Here is a 20,002-nt window from a genome sequence, read left to right as displayed (position 1 = left end):
TGACTGTTTGTGAGAGGGAGATAGAAGGAGAGAGAAAACCGGCTCTTGCTACAGTGAATGAACAGTGAAATGGCAGGCGGGAGCCGGAGCTGTCTGGAGCCGTGTCAAACGGCACCTTAGGTATTGTGAAGCAGCTTCTGGAGCGACCGGTGAAGCGCCGCAAAACACAGCCCTAGACGAGTATTCTGTGTTTCATCAGATAAAAAAAGGAGTTTTCAAAAAAGAAGATAAAGGCTCTGTTCGTTTCGCTAAAATTTAGCTTACGCTAATTTGTTATGAAAAGAAAGCACTGTTTATTTGTTAAAAAATACTACTGAAGTAGTGTACGGCAAAAAAAAAAAAAAAAAAAAGGACGACGACGACGACGACACCACGGAGGGGTAGTATAAATTCATAGAGAAAGAAGGCTTTGACAGTTTCACTAGAGGTAGCAGTAGCACGCCGAGAATTACCGAGTGCTTGCAGAGTACAGGTCGTATCGCTTGGTTGCATCGCACGACGCAGAGGATCACTCACGCCTGATCAGTTACGCCTGATCAGTTGTTGCTTGTGCATGGGCGGGGCCCACTTACATTTGCCGCCGCAGCCGCCGCCTCCATTTTGACCCACATATATCTATCAGCCGTGGTTACAGGGCGTTTGGTTTCTCCTACTAAATTTTATAGTTATCTAATTAGATGTTTAGATATATACCTATAGTATTAAATATAGATTAATTACGAAATTAATTACACAACTTACGACTAATTTACGAGACGAATCTTTTAAACATAATTAATCCATGGTTTGACAATGTAGTGCTACAGTAAATATATGCTTATGACGAATTAATTAGGCTTAATAAATTCGTCTCGGGGAGTACTTACGAATTCTGTAATTTATTTTTTTATTAGTATTCAAACACCCTATGCAATCCCCTCACGTGCCTCGTAAATTTTAGTCACCGCATCTAAGGCCCCGTTTAGATGCAAGCCAAAAACCAAAATTTTTCAAGATTCTCTGTCACATCAAATCTTGCGACACATGCATGGAGTACTAAATGTAGACGAAAAAAAACTAATTACACGTTTAGCCGAGAAATCGTGAGACGAATCTTTTAAGCTTAAATAGTTCATAATTGAACAATTTTTATCAAATAAAAACGAAAGTGCTACCATAGCTAAAAACCAAAAATTTTCGGAACTAAGAGGGGGCCTAACACCAGTGGATCGCCCGCCCAAGCCCGTGCCGTGCCTCTCGCAGACATTCCCTCCTTCCCTCTCCCTCCCAAGCACAGGAACCAAAAGTTACCGATCTCTCCATCCCTTGCGTTCCATGCACCATGCCGTGAGCAGAGGCGCCCGCTGGAGAAGAGACGGAGGCGGAGCTGGTGTGGACTGTTGTGACTGCTGAGCTTCCTTGTGTGGGGTGGGAAAGAGAGAGTCAGAGAGGGAGACAGAGGTGGCTTGGTTCATCTGCAACAGTCGCCATCTCTGCCTGCTTTTCAGCTCCTTTGCTTGCTTTCCCCGCACATCTCTTTTGTTTTGGCCTGCCCTTCCTCTCCCTCCATCTCCCTCCATCCAAGCCGGCCGCCTCCAACTCCCTACCCTCCTTTTGCTTTCCCACATCTTTGCTCCAATAATGATGGGGTGGCGGTGGTGGTGGGTTTGGTCGTGACCCTGCCGCTGCCGCTGCATCCCCACTCTCGTCCAAATCCACCGGCCGCTTGCTTTCCTGTCCTCGCCCTTCCATCCCGGCTCGCCAGGCGCCACCCTCCTTTTCCTCTTTTCAGCTGCAGTTGGGCAGCAGTAGGTTTGGTTCTGCTTGCCTTCCCCTCCCCACATCCCTTTTCCTTGCTGGGGATCGGGAGGCCTTCATCAAGCCATCTTCCTCCCTGCTGTCCACATCTCGCTCCTTGTGCGGGGTGGTGCCGGCTGGTGGTGCCGCTACTGCTAGCTAGGAGCCCAATTTCTTGATAGGATTGGTGCGTGCCAACTACAGGTTTGTCCTGTTGGCTTTGCTTCTCGGCTCAGCGGCTGGTGCTCTGCTCTGCTCTGCTGGGAGCACCAACTGCAGCGTGTTCTTGCGCCGGTTTGGTTTCTTGCCGTGAATTGGGTCGAGATTGGAAGGCTCTCTACCGTTCCGATGAGGCTAGATGAGAGAAATGCTGCCGTGGGGAGGGTCAGGGACCATTTCCCCGTCGGCATGCGTGTCCTCGCCGTGGACGACGACCCCGTGTGCCTCAAGGTGCTTGAGAACCTCCTGCGCCGCTGCCAGTATCATGGTAAGGATTTCCGCGACACGGCGGCAGCGCTGTCATTTTCTTTTTTGCGGCCTGCTAGTAAGCCAAGTATATTTCTGGTTCAGTGCTGTTAGATTTCTATTTTTCCTGGATTTTGCTGAATTATCTGCTTCCAGAGTATTAAAAATAAAAATAAAAAAATGCTGTTGTGTAATTGTGTTAGGGGGTGTTCGGATCCAGCTCCTAAAATTTAGGAGGTGTGTCGGGAGGATGTTACATGGGGTGTTCGGATACTGATAAAAAACAAATTACATAATCCATCATTACTCCACGAGACGGATTTTTTAAGCCTAATTAATCCATCATTAGCATATGTTTACTGTAGCAAAACATTGTCGAATCATGAACTAATTAGGCTCAAAAGATTGGTCTCGCAAATTAGTCGCAAACTATGTAATTAGTTTCGTAATTAGTCTATATTTAATACTCCATGCATGTGTCAAATATCCGATGGGACAGCGACTAAAATTTAGGAGGGGCAACCAAACACCCCCTTATACTAGCTGTTACAGGTATATATTGTGTATGCACGTATCATGTGTAAATTCTTGCCGCAGCTACAGATTTGTTTACATCAAATGATGAAAATAGTTAAGCACTGAATTGTTGACCTCACTATCACCATGTAACTGAATGCTGCATTTTTTGGGGCTTTTACTACAAGTTGTTAGGTAGTTTCTCATGCAGTACGTACAAGATGCTTGTTATGGCTTTTGCTACAGCTACTCATCTGTAAGACCGGATTGTTTCGTATTTGCAGTGACAACGACGAATCAGGCTGTTGTCGCCTTGAGGATGCTGAGGCAAAACAGAGACTTGTTTGATCTTGTTATCAGTGATGTGCACATGCCAGACATGGATGGCTTTAAGCTTCTGGAGCTTCTGGGGCTCGAAATGGACCTCCCTGTCATTAGTAAGTCCAAAATGCTATATCTTACTGGTGGCCGACTCTCACTGTTGTTGATAGTAATATGCAGCTTTTACTTAATGATATTCTTATACTATCTGCAAAGCATCCATGCCATACAGCAAATCTTAAGCTTGTATTGGAGGAATGCAAAACTTGCTAACCAGTCATTATCCATGCAGTGTTATCGGTGAATGGAGAGACAAAAACTGTAATGAAGGGGATAACTCATGGTGCCTGTGACTATCTCTTAAAACCTGTTCGGCTGGAAGAGCTTAGGAATATCTGGCAGCATGTTGTTAGAAGGAAATTCAGTAACTGTGAGCGTGCTAACATTGATGGTTATGAGGAGTGCACTAGGCCATCAAATGCAGATTTTGATCATGTACACAGCCAAATTACAGGTGGGACACCTGACCAATGTGGAAGGCCCAGCAAGAAGAGGAAGGAATATCATAGTGAAGAGGAAGATGAAGGAGAAGAGAGTAATGGCCAAGAGAACGATGATCCTTCAGCTCCAAAGAAACCAAGGGTTGTTTGGTCAGTTGAACTACACCGAAAATTTGTTGCTGCTGTCAATCAGCTAGGAATTGACAGTGAGTCCCACTGCCACCCACTGTTCTTTTTTCAGCTTTGCTGCTGTTAAGTTATTTACCACGGTCCATTCTACAACCTAATCTTTTCTGTTGATGCAGAAGCTGTGCCAAAAAGGATACTTGAGCTCATGAATGTTGAGAGACTCACCAGGGAAAATGTTGCAAGTCACCTGCAGGCAAGACACTTATGGACTTAACCCCACTTTGTTCAGTTTAGCAAGTACTGGTAACTCAAGAATTGTGGTGTTCAGTAGTGTGGTTCACCAGTACGTGTAATAAGGATAACATTAAATTTTTAGTTTCCACTGTTCAGAAGATGTGTGGCTTAACTTTTCAAGCTATCTGGCATTAGGCTCTGTAAAAATATGCAAGTGTCCTGGAGCTTTTGAGCATGAAAAAGTGCTAATAGATTGTTTGCTCACACATTATTACTGTTAACTACTACAAGAAAGCCACCTCACCCCCCTGATTAAGCAAAGACATACCTGTTTTAGGCATATTATACAGTGGGAATTCGTGACAAGTGCATATATTTATTGATTGAAGTTCTTTGGTTTTTGCTGATTCAGTCTTATAAACGTGGAAGAAAGGACACAGTTTGTTCCATAGCTCCATTTTCATTTTATCGTGTAATGATTTGGACTACATCTTGCATACATAGTGAAGCTGAAAAGGACTCAGCTTTCATATCTCGAATGCAAAATTGGCCCTCTTGTTACTGTACATGTCCAATACTAAACAAACTACACATCTAAACTGTTTGCTTTTGTGTGCCATGCAGAAGTATAGACTCTATCTTAAACGGCTAAGTGCTGTGGCATCGCAACAGGCTAGCATTGTTGCTGGTTTGGGAGGCAACGACCCCTTTATGCGGATGGGTGCATTCGAAGGACTCCAGGGTTATCAATCTTTTGCCTCTTCAGCAGCTCTGCCATCTTTTAGTCCACAGGGGTTGTTAAATAGAAATAATCCAACATCATTTGGAATTCAAGGGATGTCTGCTTACAGGCCAATTCAGATTGCAACCGGCAATTCCACAATAAGTCATTCCAATGGCGATCCAAATAAATATCACCTTAGCCTACCAGGTACTAGTAGCCGACAAGGAAATTTGGCACAAGGTTTGACAACTTCAGTTGGGCAGGTCCAGCTGACACAAAAGTGGTTTCATGAAGAAACTGAAGATCTATCTACTATCCTTTCTGTGAGTGGCCGGGCTAATAATGGCGTGCCTGGCACACTCCAAAGCGTCACAAATAGTCATTTGCTGCAGCATGGCCTTGTTGAATGTAGACAAGACAAAGTTGTTATCCAGCCATCTTCATCTGGAAGTTCAGATCGTCTTGAAGGCACTGTTGGAGTTTCCTCCAGTCTGATGGATTCTTGTGCATCCCAGCAGAGGGTTGTTCCATTGTCTGCCTTTTCTACCAGTGCATCGCCAATGAATGGCTCGTTTTGCAGTAACAACATAGCTGAGTTGGGTGCTACGACGTCTGGAGGTACAAATATTTGCCCCTCCAATGACCTCAGAGTAGCAAGAGACAACAAAGTGGGAGCTAGCTCTTTTGGTAATGTGATACTTTTGTCTCCAGACACTGTGCCAAACCAAAAATACTTGAATTTTGGTGGTGGAAGCAATTTGAGGCAGAGCATGGATGGAGGGAACACAGACAATCTGTTGAATCCCAAGTTCATATGGAGTTGTTTGCCGACCTCTCAACCACCGAATCTTATGGGAAGTCATCATCCCATGAGCCAAAGACCAAATAACGGAAACCTTGGTGGCACAATGGTTGGACAGACAACAGCAAGTGCTTCAACAGCTGCTCCACAGACGAGGATCGACATGATTATCTCCGGAGACACACCGACTCCAAAGAGCGCATCGGATTTGAGCTTCCCTAGGGTCCACAGCGAGCTTAGCTCTAGCAGCTGCAGCTTCGACGGCCTCCTCAACTCCATAATCAAAGTGGTAAGGAAGCTCTTGTTATGTTTCCCAACTAGTCTGTGCAGGGTTCGTCGTCTGACGAAAGGAAGGAGTACCTGCTACATTTCATCTAACAGCAGTGCTGATCCCCGTGCAGGAGAAGGACGATGCTTCCTTCAGCGATGACCTGGGATGTGACTTCTACTCCCTGGGTACCTGCATATGATCGCCACCTTCCACATATCTGCATCTGTGTTCATCTCTCATTGTATGCTGTGCAGCTAGTGTTAATCTTAGGTAAAATTGTAGCTGTGCGCCTATCTATGCTGCTCACAGCCAAGAAAATACAGTAACTACTAGGTCTGTTCTGTATGTAATGTGCTAGCAGTAAGATATCTGGATTCTAGAAGGTAATGTACATTTGCTAAATTGAGCTGGAGACACTGTGTTGACGCAAATTCCGGTCACACATTAGCAAGAGCTAGATCGTTCGGGCAGCAACGGCTGAAACACGCAGAAGAGGGAGGTCTAAACGGCAAGGCTAACTAGCAGGTCGACAAGGCCAAAACACGCAGCGGAGGTTTGTCAACTTGATAAACCCATGAACGCTTCCTGTTAAGACCTGTCGGGTGACACAGCGAGGGTGTCCTATAATCAACAAGGCCACCGATTTGATAAACCCATGAGGGCCTCCCGTGAAGACCTGTCGGGAGACATACAGTAAGGGTGTCCTAAAATCGGCAAGGTCACTTAGAATGTCCACGAATTTAGGAGGAGGGGGTCCTATTACCTAAAACATCCACAATCCTATTGAGGGACACATGTAGGATAGCGAGAGGATTGGAAGAGATATAAGGAGTAAAAAGTGAGTAGATTGATAAAAGATCGAATGTGTAGCTCGGCACCTCAATCGGCGGTGTATCCCATATTTGATATAGAGTTGGGATGGTTTTATCCCATTAGAAAACCAATTTGGTATAATTTCATATCGTTTACTAGAAACCATGCGCTTGCCTGTATTGGGCATCCTGCCATACGTGAGTTTATATAGAATGTGATGCTGGGCTCACTTTGGAGAATAAAAACAAAACAACAACTATATAAATATGAAATATTAGCTACTCCCTCCGTTCCAAATTTTAAGTCACTTTGACTTTTTTAGTTCATCCATTTTATTATGTATCTAGACATATTATTATATCTAGATACATAGCAAAATAGATGTATCAAAAAAGTCAAAACGACTTATAATTTAGAACGGATGGAGTACCAGACAACTCATATCATAAGCTCAGGAAGGTACCAGTACTAGGTCATAGACTTGGCTGCCAGCAAGACTTTGCAGGTGAAAGACAAGCATATTTCAGGTGAGCTTTAGTGTCCTTCGTACTCTCCAATTCATCATCATCCTCGTTTGACTTGTGACGACGATGGAACGATAGCCTGAAATACAAAATGGCATAGGCAAAAATAATCATTCACATACAGTTTAAGAAAATATAAGTTAGCATCAATTGACAGGGAAAGCAAACTCCAGGAGGTAAGCTGAAGTTAATCCTGTTACCTAGGTTCTACTTCTACACTTGCTAAACCAATTCACTTTGATAAACCAATCAGCTGTAGACCACAATAGGTTTAGCATTAGGTAGGAGTAGAAGTATAAGAAGTAAAAAAAATACACAACAAGTATCAGTATTAAGTATTGTGGCATTGCTGAATGGAAAAGCTTCGGGATCATGGAAACTCTTCTTGGATGTATCCATAGTCGGATAGAACTGCATGGATAACAAGGAGAGAGAAAAGGACCAAGACGATGGACTTAACTAATCTGTTCATTAGAGAAAATAAGTATTGGTTTCTTATGCACTCTAATGATGACTTCATACACTGCTATGTTCTAAAATAAAATGGGACTTCTCTCGGGCAGTCAACCAGATAGATTGTGTGTGTTCACAATACACTTGAGTATGTTGCAGCAGCTGTCATTGCGTCTCCACGCACTACCAGTACATTTGTTGTTTTTAATTGCATCAATTTAGGTGGATAGCCTGGTTGCACAAGTGCAGATTTTATTGTGCATTTGCTCTTAGCTGGATGAGCAGGGCGGCTGCTTCAATTTTTTTCTCTAGAAATATGGAAAGGAACTCGACACCTTTCATTCTGTGTTTTCTAGGTTGAAGCACCAATTTGTGATGGAACCCATCATTGCATCAAGGGGCTGCAGCAGGGTCTCTCTGAAGCGTGGAATAGATTATCGACACCGTACAATCAGCACACAGATGTGTATGCCAAGAAGAAAACCCAGAAATGAGGGCAAATGAACTTACATGATGGACATCACATTTTGGCTAATTGAAAGCAAAAGCAAAGTTTATGCACTTTACTGGATGGAACCATTAGCATCGCAGCTCATCAAATCAAGCAAGAGGCTACTAGAGCTCGTGAAATTGTATATTTGTAAGACATGGGAATTTCGTCGAACACATGGTCACTGGTCGGCAAGCCTAGTACAGGAGGATGAAGACCAAATTGCAATCACTTTGCTACGAGGATTAACTCGCCTAAGATGAACGACGTGAGCCTGGCTCTGTATCTGCAACACTTTGTTGCTTGTTTTGATATCAGGGAGGAAGTTTATCTGGGTAGTTGGTTTACGAGATGGAACCATTAGCATCGCAGCTCATGAAAATCAAGCAAGAGGCTAATGGAGCCCGTGAAATTGTATATTTGTAAGACATGGGCATTTTGTCAAACACATGGTTACTGGTTGGCAAGCCTAGTATGGGATGATGAAGACCAAATTGCAATCACTCTATATCCGCAATACTCTGTTGCTTGTTTTAATATCAGGGAAGAAGTTTATCTGGATAGATGTATAGTGAGTTCAATATTTACATTAAATGATCGAGGTAGCTCTTGAGCCTTATTTACATCTTCCAAGTGGATGGTATGCCCCCTTTGTTTATGGGTTAGTGGATTAGAATGAAGAAGAGATTTAGTCTTGTAACGAAAAAGAAGAAGCTTTCAATAAACTTACCAATGGCAGTTGTTAGACCTCTAGCATAAAAATCTGCAGTAAGTATTATTATTTTTATCGGCAAACAATGAGACAAGCACACTGAGGCATTTCATCGAATGACTGGAGGCCAGGAAGGGAACTGTGACAGAATAAAGAGAGAGACACCGGGCACACGAGCAGCGCTGGAGAGAGGAGAGAAGAAGTATGGGAGTGGGCCGGACTTAGATGGGTTGATTCTAAGGCCCTGTTCGGCTTACTCCATATTCGGCTTGTTCGACTTTTTTTTTTAGCCGGAACAGTGTTTTTCTCTCACGACAATCCAGCCGGAACGGTGCTTTTCAGCCAGTTTCAGTCCAACCAAGTTTCGGACCGGTGAACCTAAAACGAGTCTGGGGCCCACTTGCATGTTGTTAACACACTGATGGCCTAAACGTAAACCGTTTGATTGAGTAATGACACGTTGTATTCATGTAAACAAATTCAAAAGTTCAAAACAAATTGGGAGATTTGAATTTGACGCTCAGCTGCTGCCGAACCCAATGCCAACTCGACCTGACCGCCACACAAGCCAAAATCCCACGAGTCCACGACAAGCCAGGCCCACGGGCGATGGCCGCTGCCGTGCCCTTGCGCCTCGCCGGCCTCCTCGGCCTCGGCCTCGCCTCCCGCACGCGACCAAACCCTAAGCCACACCTCTCCTGCGCCTTCTTCTCCTCGACCATCTCCGCGCCTCTCGCGGCCGACCGGGTCCGCGAGGACGAGAGTGGCCTCCTCTCGCGGCGCCTGCTCCGGCTCCGCTTCCGCTCGCCGCGCGGGGCCGCCGCGGCTGCAATCGAGAGATGGGCCCGGGAGCGCGTCCACATCTCGCAGCCGGAGCTCCGTCGCGCAATCGCGATGCTCCGGCGCGCGCGCCGCTACGAGCACGCCCTCGAGGTGAGTAGCGGAACTTTTGGGTTCTCCTGGCTCTGGTTTTTGTCGACGCACTGACTGTTACTGTATCATTTGAATTAAGGATCTAATCTAATAAAACGAACGAGGAATGGGAGTTCAGTGACACTATTGCTGCCCCTTTCTATAGACAATTGGAATCATTTTTGCATTCTTAGTCTGATCTGGAGTTTTTCTTCTGAGCTGATTGTTACATACAAGTGATAAATTCGATTTGTTATTTCTAATTTTTATTGCAAATCATGTGGTACTGATTCGTTAAAGAGTTGATAGCAAGGGGCACCTATTTCTTATGTTCGATCATGACCCTGAAGCTTGGGATACGAGGGGTTTAGCAGCTTGGCTGTTTTTTAATTGACAGCATTGGTATAAGATATTCCGTAGCATATTAAAGGGTACACCGGGTAAACAAAGTTACATTGTGCTGCAGATTTTCTCTTGGATGGAATCATGCAACTCTCTTCAACTGTCGTCATGGGATCATGCAGCAAGACTGGACTTGATTGCTAAAGCTTACAGCACTTCTCAAGCTGAGGAATACTACAACAAACTACAGAGCCCTGCTGCCAGACAAGCTGCATCGTTCCCTCTCCTCCACTGCTATGTTACAGAAAGAAATGTACAGAAGGCTGAATACTTCATGGCCCAGTTGCAGAGTCACGGGTTGCCTGTAGATCCTCACTCTTTCAATGAAATCATGAAACTCTATGTTGCAACCTGTCAGTATGAGAAGGTCCTTAGTGTTATTGACCTCATGAAACGGAACAACATTCCCAGAAATGTTCTCTCTTACAACCTTTGGATGAATGCTTGTGCTGAAGTCTCTGGTGTTGCCTCAGTACAATCAGTGTTCCAGGAGATGTTGAATGATGAGACGGTCGAGGTTGGTTGGAGCACATACTGCACACTAGCCAACATTTTCAGGAAGAATGGACTGAACACTAAAGCGCAAGCTTGCCTTAGGAAAGCTGAAACAAAACTGTCACCAACAGGGCGCTTAGGATACTCTTTTGTAATGACATGTTATGCGGCAATGAATGACAGCGATGGAGTTATGAGATTGTGGGAGGCTAGCAAAAGTGTGCCAGGTAGAATCCCCACTGCAAACTACATGACTGCTATGTTATGTTCAATAAAAGTTGGCGACATCAGCCAGGCCGAGTGGATCTTTGGAAGCTGGGAAGGAGGGTGCAGGAAGCATGATGTGCGGGTTTCAAATGTTCTTCTTGGTGCTTATGTGAGGAATAGGTGGATTGAAAAGGCTGAGAGGCTCCACCTCCACATGCTAGAGAAAGGAGCATGTCCAAATTACAAGACATGGGAGATATTGATGGAGGGTTATGTTCAGAGTAGGCAGATGGACAAAGCTGTGGGTTGCATGAAGAAAGGTTTGTCTCTGTTGAAGAGTTGCCATTGGAGACCTCCACTTGAACTGATGGAAGCCATTGGCAAACATTTTGAAGAGCAAGGAAATTTTGACGATGCATATCGATACATTAAGGTTCTCCAGAGGTTTAACTTGACAAGCTTGCCCCTGTATAAGTCATTGATTCGAGCATATATCAATGCTGACGTTGTGCCACCAAATATCCTTGAGATGATTGCAAAAGATCAGATTGATATGGACGAAGAAATGGACCGGTTGATCATACTTGCTGGCAAGATAGATATCACATGCAATGGATAGTCTTTAACTGGAACAGGCAATCACCAGTCAAATGATAAATATCATTCATTTGACTTTGTCAATTAGAGCTGCAAAGTGAAGAGCGGCAAGTTGAACCTGCAAATTACTAGATACAAAAAAAGGCGCTCCTGGAGACCCTGTTTGGTGTTCCTGCAGTCCTGCTAATCTGAACAACTCCATCTTGGGAATCTTACAGTGTATTTGTGTGGAACGACCTGAACCAGCACGGAAGAATGCTTACAGCTTCTCAAGGATCACCTGAACCTCTGGACTATCAGAACCTCATCGAACCTGAATCAACATTCCCTAGTCATTACCTGTAATTAGTGGTGCAACCAGTTTTATGATGCAAGCACATAGCTTTGCTTATTTGTTTCTCAAAATCACTATCCACGAAAAGCTGGTTTGCAGCCCACGTAACATCTGCGTGTAACATCTCTCTTATGAATTGTTCTGGGAGAATTTCCCACTGATCAATCTCCAAAAACGTGCTTCGGCAGTGGGTTTGAACAAAGTGAATTGCAAATTTGGTTTCATTCTCAGAAGTACTTTTGCATACAAATTTAGAGTTAGTGTGTAACTGGCAAAATAGATGAGCTAGAGAATGCAGCCTTTTGTTTTCGTTTTTCAATAATGTTATTTGGAAATCAACTTTGATACCTTTTCATCTTTTATTATAGAGAGCTTAACATCGATACATTACTTGCTCAAGTCATTAATATAGGACATTTAGACAACCAAAACAATCTAAAGCTTGTTTATTTTATTTGTGCAACCGAAGCATCCTTCTTTTTTTTGTGGGGTGGGGTGGGGGGAGTTCAAAAGTTAGCACTCATGCCATTAGTGATGTATCCAGATAATTACATATTAACAGGTACCGGGAAACTATGTTTTGCAAATCCTAGGAAAAGTCAAAGTTCATGATAACCTTTAGGTGTGATGTATGGAGGTTTTATGAATCTGGTGTAAATACCAATCTTGCATAGTGCCAATTCAGGAGCCTCACTCTGCCTTATACAAGGGTGTCACTTGTAACCATTACAAGATCCAAGGGGATAATAAGCAGGCAAAAGGCAATGGCCAAGGTGAACAATATCAGCCGCATCAATAATAGATGATAATCAACATAAAGAGCAGGCTAAGCAAAAAAAATTAAAACGATCTAACCTTAACGACCACCAACCCTGGCCCAGATGCAGGCTAATTCAAACCGAACCTATTTTCTCAATGGAGATGGTATACTGGGATATGGAATCTTTAAGAGGCAGATGTAAAAGTAATTAGGCAAATGATCCAGACCATCTACCGGGATCAACAACACCACGAAACATGGACAAAATGAACAGGCCAAAGTACCAGGTGAAAAGGGAAGGCATGTTGCCCTGTTCGCTTCTGATTTGTTGTGAGAGAAAAATATTGTTTATTGGCTGAAAAAGTACGGCTTATAAACCAAGCGAACAGGACGACACGCAATTGCCAGTCAAATTCAAATATTCTAAAAGCAGGGGAAAAAAGACAAGCAGGATGCATCTGGCAATGAAATTGCCCTGAAAGTGCTCGAATGATCAGCACAAGATATACAACAACAGTAATAAAGATTAAAGAAAACGAATTGAATGCAATGCACATTTGTACTTTGGCAGTAGATGCACATTTATATATGCAATGCACATTTGTAAACTTGCATCAGCATCAATAAATATATCTCAATGGCTCAGGACATTTTTGTTAGATACACCGTGTATCATGGAGAGAAGTGTCCAAGAAGAAAATAAGCCGCTGAATGTTCAGTGCATAGTTAGAAAGAATAATTCCAAAAACATATATAATACTCCCTCCGTTCTAAAATGTAGGTTAGTTTTTTTCCTAAGACAAACTTCTCTAACTTTGACCAAGTATATACAAAAAACTATCAACACTTACAAATACAAAATAAATACACTATCAAGACATATTTTCATGGTGGATTTAACGTAACTAATTTTGATGTTGTAGATGGTGTATGTTTCTATACACTTGGTCAAAGTTATAGAAGTTTGACCTAGAACATAACTAAAACGACCTACATTTTGGAAGAATGAGGGCCAGAGAGGGGTTGTTAAACTCTAAATTACTCAAATATTTCAACCTCAAACAATGCTACCTGTAATTGTCCTCATGCAAAGATACACTTACATAGACAGAAACTCCAACAGTCAATTGGAGCACTAGGCACTAGCATGAAGGTCAGATTCCATAAACAGATTCTACAAGGCCTTAGTAAAAAAAGAAAGAAACATGTTGTGCACAACTATCAAGTGAGAGCTTTCCAAGCTGCTGTTGGTAATTTTTACTGAAATATGTTAGCTCCATCTCATATCGAAGAATACTGGAAAGTAGAAAGTGACTTGCATACACAATTACTAAAACCAGAAGTTTTCAATCAAGAGGCATTCAGAATCCTATTTCTGGAAAAGTTGGAGCTTTAAAATGAAATGGGTGATGTGCTTACTCTAAGGATAGATGATGGATTATGAAGTATTAGTCTCCTAAAGTATATTATAGCTGTTTCATTATTGTGGGAACCTTAAGAGAGCCATCCTCAGGCATAGCCATGTGAATGTGGGTGGCATTTTCTCTTGTATAGCATCACCAAGTTTATGCTCACAAATGCTTAGATATTATAACGTAGTATTACACTATTACTCTTTCGAGACAATCAGCTGCTCATATAAAAAGGCATCATATATCAATTCTTTTACCATGAAGATAAAGAAATAAAGGGCGTACCCAGTGCAGAGAGCTCCCGCTTTGTGCGGGGTCTGGAGAAGGGTGTCAGTGGCAAGCCTTACCCTCGCCTGTGCAATGCGAGGAGACCGCGACTCGAACCCGGGACCTTCCGGTCACAGGCGGTAAGACTCTACCGCTTGCACCAGGCCAGAAATAAAGAAAATTAAATTAGACTATGGGTCGTACAAATTGTGGCAATGCAAGTATCATGGCTTAATTCTCAGAGGTCATCTTTTACTATTTTTAATCGAGTGTAGTATCTTGCTTGGAGAAAATAAAAATTGAGAACAAAAGCTGAAAGAGAAGAGAAATAGCTATTTCAATAATGAGCAACCAGAGAACACTGCATCCCAAATACACCCAAATGAGTGAGACAGACTTAACCTACAGACTTATTTTTCAGTGAGCCCTCTTGCACACTTGTCACCCTTTCTGTCCCAAATCAATACATTCACAAAGCTAAAATTCAAAGAGAGTGATAGCCCTCAATGTGCACTAACACCATTCTCTGCATTGAGCCCGTACAGGACACCTGCATATTTCTCTATTGAGCCCGCGACGAATGAATCCTTGAGCTTCCAGAATGCACAGGACGTGACCAGGCTATCGGACCCAGCCTGATGAGACTCCCCAACGCGCTCCACATCAAGTAGCTCAGCGAGCTTGTTCAGCCCGCCGTGCAGGCTGTTGCAGAACTTCATGAGATGCTTGATGTCATACACAGTCGGGAAATATATCTTCATAAGTCTAAAGAACCCGGCTTGTGTGTCTGGGAGGCTATTGCAGGTGAGAATCTTCAGTAGGTACCCGAAGTTGTATCCTGCGTGGAAGGTGACCCAGTATACGGAATCGTTGAGCACGACGCCAGAGGACATGAGGAGCTCGGCGAACCGTCGGGCATCGACGCCGCGCTCGGCGTTGATGCGGAAGTCGATGCCGCTTTGACGGAGCAGTTCGATGGAGTCGGACGCGAAGATGTCGCGCGCGTCGTCGAACTCGCAGAAGTTGAACTGCCAGACGCAGCGGCGGCGGCCAGCACCGAGGGCCGGCAGCTCGCCGCCCGGCCCAGAGAAGGTGAGGCCGACCTGGATGAGGTGCAGCATGTCAACGTTGGCCTTGAGGGTGGCGTAGTTGTAGTCGGCGGGGGAGCGGAAGGCGCCGACGGGCCGGCGGACGATGCCCGGGAACTCCGTGTCCATCGCGACGAACGGGAACTCGTCGACGATGTCGCGGATCAGCTCGAACTCCTGCTCCAGGTTGTCCGCCCACACCTCCCGGATCTCCACCGACTCGTCGTCGGCCCCGTCTGGCTTTGGGATCACGGTTGCTGTGAGATCTGACATTGCCATGCCAAATTCCCGATCGAATCTCTCCTAGGGCTTGGTCCGATTGGGGAATTGGGCGAAAGGCTCGAGAAGGGGGCCGAAGCCTCTGGATTTTTAGAGGAGAGATAGGAGGGGGTAGGTGTGGTAGCCTAGACAGGAGACGATGCGCAATCAGCCTGTTCGCTTGTTTGGGGAGACATTCAGCCTGTTTGCTCATATATGATCGTGGATTATAAATTAAAATAATATTTTTTTCTCACATCAAATCAGTCAGCAGTAAATATTCCACAATCGTTTACGACGAAACAAACATGCTGCTAGTCTTGCTGTGTGGCCCAGAGAGCTTTACCTAGCCAATAGCCAAACAAGCCTGTATGTGTAAGTGTTGAACTGAACAAAAGAAGATGGTACATATTTGTCGATCACCGATAGCCTGCCACGGGGGTACCTAGGGCAGTATGTTCGGGCTTCAGCGTATGCAGAACTCGACGATAAACGCAAGAGACAGTCGATTTATCCTGGTTTGGACCCTCGATCGTTGATCGAGCAATAGCCCTACGTCTAGTTGGTGTTAGCCTTTGCGTTGGATTGATCGTAAAGTGTTGTATGTTGTGTTATGTTCTTCTGAACTCTCTTCCAAAAACTCCCGATCTAAGGAGCTCTGTCCTCCTTTATATAGTTAAGAGGCCAGAGTTCTAGTCGGTTTACAATATAGAGTCCTAGTAGGATTACAGGGTAGTATTACTACTAAGATTACATGGGAGGAATCCTAATCAAACTAGATCTTCTCTCTTCCTTGTGAGGTATCCTGTGGGTCCCGTATCGACAAGCCCCCGAGCACTTCATGGTTGAGCTCTGGAAGCCTCGTCTCGTTCCTTCCGGTCTTGTCGAGTAGGAACAAGCGTCGTCCGAGTGCTTTCTTGAGTGAAACCATGTAGCGCTTCTTGGGATCTTCGAGTGGTGAGTGCTTTTTGAAGAAAAAGTACATCCATCTGGGTGTAGCCCCCGAGCCTCTTGCTATTTGGAACAAGGAGCTGGAGGATCTTGTCTTGAAATTGCTCTGATTCTTCGTCGAAAGGCTCCGAGCATATACCTGGGTTCTTTATAAAAAAGAACTTGGTTATAGCTTGGTCCCGGTTCTTTTTGTCGTGAGGTCTTGAAGTGGTTTGTCTTGAAGAAGTCTTTTTGGTGACGTGCGCTTTTTCAAAGAAAAAGTGTACTCACTAAGTGTAGCTCCCGAGCCTCTTGCTATTTGGAACAAAAAGTTAGAGGGTCTTGAATCTTTATGTTGTTTGAAACTCCTTGTTTGAGTGTAGCCCTCGAGCCTCTTGCTATTTGAAATAGAGAGTTGGAGGGTCTTGAATCTGAGTTGTGCAAAGAGATAAAAAAACTTTTCCTGTTGCAGCCTCCGAGCATATATCCGGGTTTTTTTACTTAAAAAGAACTCGGGTGCAGAGCCTTGGCATGTTCTCCGGTAGTCTGCTGTTGTCAGATGTAGTTGTATGGTGATGGTTGGGTGTAAATACTATTTGTTCACGAGTTGTACAGTGTTGGTATATTCTTCCGGATACGGTCGTACTTGAGTACTGTTTCTTCACGCCTGAGTCCTCCTTTATTGAGTTTTGTCTTTTCACTGGCTCGTATTGAGTACTGTTTCGTCACGCCTGAGTCTTCCTTTATTGAGTTCTGTCCTTTTACTGTGTCCTTTGTTGGATTTGTTCCGTTGGTGCTCCTAGTCCATGTGCACCGCTTCTTTGGTCTATAAATACCCTCATAGAGTGTTGTTTTGATTCATCGATCATTTTGTTGTTTGTTCTGAAGTCTCTGTAGTTATGAATATGATAGTTTGTGAAGTAGAGCAGCCCCTGGACGTATTTTGTAGTTCTTCTATATCTTGTCGTAGCTGGAGAAAGTCTTGTGATAGGGATTAGAGATAGACTAATTCCACAGCGGCATTGCACCTGGAAGTTGGTGGTGGTAGTTGGAAGTCTTGTGATGTAGGATATGTTCCTTCATCCTGCAGCTCTATGCTGATCCTCCTTGCCTACCCTGCGACTGTCCGGTGTAGATCAACACCTGATCCGACGTCACATCAGACTTGGATAGACAGATGCCTACAGGCCTTCTCTGGTCCATGTTGTCCCGCCGTGCTGCTGATTTCTGACTTGGATGCATAGCGTTCGTCCTTTGAAGAAAATAGTGTAGTCGAATGCGGTTTGTTCTACCGAGTTACAATTTAGAACATGTAGTCGTTCCAGATCCTAGCTGTGTCCGGGTTCCTCTTTGCTACCTTGCTTATCGTAGTACCGAGTTCGTTGGGTCTTGTAAGATGTGTAATCTTCTATTTTTTTGAAACCATTTATAATGGAAAGCATCTTATCTTCTGAGTTGTCATTCTTTATTCTGCTGATGTCCTGGTTGTTTATGAGATTCCTGAGTTCTTTCTATAACGACTGGGTTGTTGTGTTCCTTATGAGGTAACCCTTCGTTGCTTCATGGTTGATGAGTTCTTTTTGTAGCAATATGATAACTCCGTCATGGTGCTGGATGGATAAGTCTGAAATCTACCCGTTGAACTGTACCGTTGTGTGGATTTGTGCCGTCCGTCATTTTAGCTGTGTCAGTAAATGGACCGTTGCGTCCTCATGCCGTGTTAAAACGGGTCTGGTGGGCCACGTTTTTACTGGTGTAAAATCTATTTAAGGGCATTTCCTCTTCTTTTTCTTTACTGCCCTGATTTTCCTTTGAAACCTAAGTCTTCAAGCTTCCACCGCCGCCATTGTTGCTGCAATCTAAGTGCCACCGTCTGAATCATCATTGCCTCCTAGTTCTTTATTGCTCCCGCTAGTATATGGGTAGGAAGAAAACGGCGAGTAAGTCCCAGGCAGCCTTTGTGGATGAGGAGGCCTCGCTTTCCGTCATTGAAAATCAAGAATTCGTGGCCATGAGGGCTGCTCAGAAGATCTGGCCTGCTCCGACTACAACTGAGGATCAGTTGTGCGAGCTCGTCAGTGATGGTCTGATCTAGAGCAAAGATATTGCTAAATGGAGAGCTCCAGGCGAGCATCGGGTCCCTGCTCTAGGTCCTGGTGAGATCATTCTTTTCGTCTCCTTCATCCGTGCCGGACTCTGTCTTCCTACTTCTGCTTTTCTTCACCGATTTCTCACCTATTTTGGGATTAGCCTGAACCATCTTGCTCCCAATGCTGTCCTTTATCTTTCTGTTTTCGTTCATCTTTGTGAAACTTTCTTTGGAATTCCTCCTTCTCTTTCTCTCTTTCGTTACTTCTTTCGTCTGAAGCCACAACCCCGCCGTGATGACACCAATATTCTTGGTGGCTGTGGGATTCAGTTTTGCTAGGGTCTTAAAAGCAAATTCTTTGATTATGACCTGGTTGATTCTGTGAGGGATTGGCGTGCCGACTGATTTTATACCGCCAATTTGATTCCTCCTCTTTCTGTTCATTCTGGATCTGGTCCCGTGGTTAATGATCGGTGGGAAAAGAATCCCATGACGACAACTGAGGCCCAGGCGATCCAGCCGCTTCTTGAGAGAATATGTACTCTGAAACAACAGGGCTTGACCGGCTTCGGTATCGTTTCCAGTTTTCTTTGCCACCGTGTTCAACCTCTGAAGGAGCGAGAAAATTATGGTTTTGAGTACTCTGGGGCAGAGGACCCTTCTCGTATGGTCCCTGCTCTTGAGTTGACTGATGAGGAGGTGCTCGAGCATCTTCAGAAGATGCTGAAAGGAGTGAGCGTCGTCCCGCATGCTGTCCTTGAGTACAGTGCTAACAACCCGCCTCCTGCTGTGAGTTGTTTTTTCTTATGCGGGTACTTTTCGTATTTACTTTGCTGTCTCCACTTTTGCTTATTCTTTCCTGTCTGGTTGTTTTACTCGTTTATATAAATTGGGGCGTAACTTCGTTGACCCTATCCCCCTTGATGTTTGCTCTGCCATTGCGAAGACTAGGGAGAATCTTGTTGGGGCATCCTTGACCAGTAAGTTTCAAACCACCACAATATTTCCTGGTGTTTCTTCCACAAACCTTGATGCATATGTAGAGTATGTTCCTCGTCCAGTTCCTCGAGCTTCTCATACTGTCGTAAAGAGGGGGTGAGCGGATAGCTCTTCTTCTTCTGGTTTGTCTGCTACCAAAAAGTCTCGCCAGTCGAGTACTCGTCCAGGTACTCCAGTTGTAGCTAGCATGCTCTTAGGTGAGCATATTAATACGCTCTGTCCTTTTGTTGTTTGTTTTTGTCTTTGATCGAGTACTTTTGCCCTTTTTCAGCTGGTGTTATGGTGGCCTTGGTCGAGAGCGAGGAAGAAGAGGATGATGATGCGCCCCTTGTCGCGCGTCGGTGAGTTGTTTCCTTACTTTCCTGTTGTTGAATACCTCTTTTTGTTCTAACTTTGGAGTTGTTCTCTTGTAATAAGCGGTCGTCGGGTTCGAGTTCTTCTGGGGCTCCAGTTCCAGTCATGTCGCTCCTGTCGCAGGGTGACGGTGATGTTTTTGCTGCTATAGTTCTCCCTGCAAGGTCT

At 44.4% G+C, this 20,002-nt stretch overlaps 3 protein-coding genes across 3 annotated transcripts; 2 read left to right on the top strand and 1 right to left on the bottom strand.

Annotated features, from left to right (window-relative positions):
- Positions 1-1,417: 1,417 nt before the first annotated feature.
- LOC136464708 (two-component response regulator ORR23-like) lies at positions 1,418-6,169 on the top strand. Its single transcript, XM_066463665.1, has 6 exons — positions 1,418-2,263; positions 3,042-3,194; positions 3,371-3,784; positions 3,884-3,960; positions 4,566-5,756; positions 5,869-6,169. Exons 1-6 carry the CDS (start codon positions 2,125-2,127, stop codon positions 5,935-5,937), a joined length of 2,043 nt encoding a protein of 680 aa, XP_066319762.1. The 5' UTR covers positions 1,418-2,124; the 3' UTR covers positions 5,938-6,169.
- Positions 6,170-9,035: 2,866 nt separating this feature from the next.
- LOC136464707 (pentatricopeptide repeat-containing protein At5g27460-like) lies at positions 9,036-12,335 on the top strand. Its single transcript, XM_066463663.1, has 2 exons — positions 9,036-9,663; positions 10,109-12,335. The coding sequence occupies exons 1-2, from the start codon at positions 9,340-9,342 to the stop codon at positions 11,363-11,365; spliced, it is 1,581 nt and encodes a 526-aa protein (XP_066319760.1). The 5' UTR covers positions 9,036-9,339; the 3' UTR covers positions 11,366-12,335.
- A 2,022-nt stretch (positions 12,336-14,357) lies between these two features.
- Positions 14,358-15,622, bottom strand: LOC136464706 (probable CCR4-associated factor 1 homolog 7). The gene has a single exon (XM_066463662.1). The coding sequence runs from the start codon at positions 15,481-15,483 to the stop codon at positions 14,620-14,622; it is 864 nt and encodes a 287-aa protein (XP_066319759.1). The 5' UTR covers positions 15,484-15,622; the 3' UTR covers positions 14,358-14,619.
- Positions 15,623-20,002: the final 4,380 nt, after the last annotated feature.

This window comes from Miscanthus floridulus, chromosome 7 (assembly GCF_019320115.1).
Source record: "Miscanthus floridulus cultivar M001 chromosome 7, ASM1932011v1, whole genome shotgun sequence".
Lineage (NCBI taxonomy): Eukaryota > Viridiplantae > Streptophyta > Magnoliopsida > Poales > Poaceae > Miscanthus > Miscanthus floridulus.
This window is presented reverse-complemented; position numbering and strand designations above follow the sequence as displayed.

Bases quoted from the DNA above. Each gene is read 5' to 3' on its own strand.
- LOC136464707 (XM_066463663.1), top strand. From the start codon at position 9,340: ATGGCCGCTGCCGTGCCCTTGCGCCTCGCCGGCCTCCTCGGCCTCGGC. The intron at 9,664-10,108 runs GTGAGTAGCGGA...ATTGTGCTGCAG, and splicing joins GCTACGAGCACGCCCTCGAG to ATTTTCTCTTGGATGGAATC.
- LOC136464706 (XM_066463662.1), bottom strand. From the start codon at position 15,483: ATGGCAATGTCAGATCTCACAGCAACCGTGATCCCAAAGCCAGACGGG.
- LOC136464708 (XM_066463665.1), top strand. From the start codon at position 2,125: ATGAGGCTAGATGAGAGAAATGCTGCCGTGGGGAGGGTCAGGGACCAT. The intron at 3,785-3,883 runs GTGAGTCCCACT...CTGTTGATGCAG, and splicing joins CAATCAGCTAGGAATTGACA to AAGCTGTGCCAAAAAGGATA. The intron at 3,961-4,565 runs GCAAGACACTTA...TGTGCCATGCAG, and splicing joins ATGTTGCAAGTCACCTGCAG to AAGTATAGACTCTATCTTAA.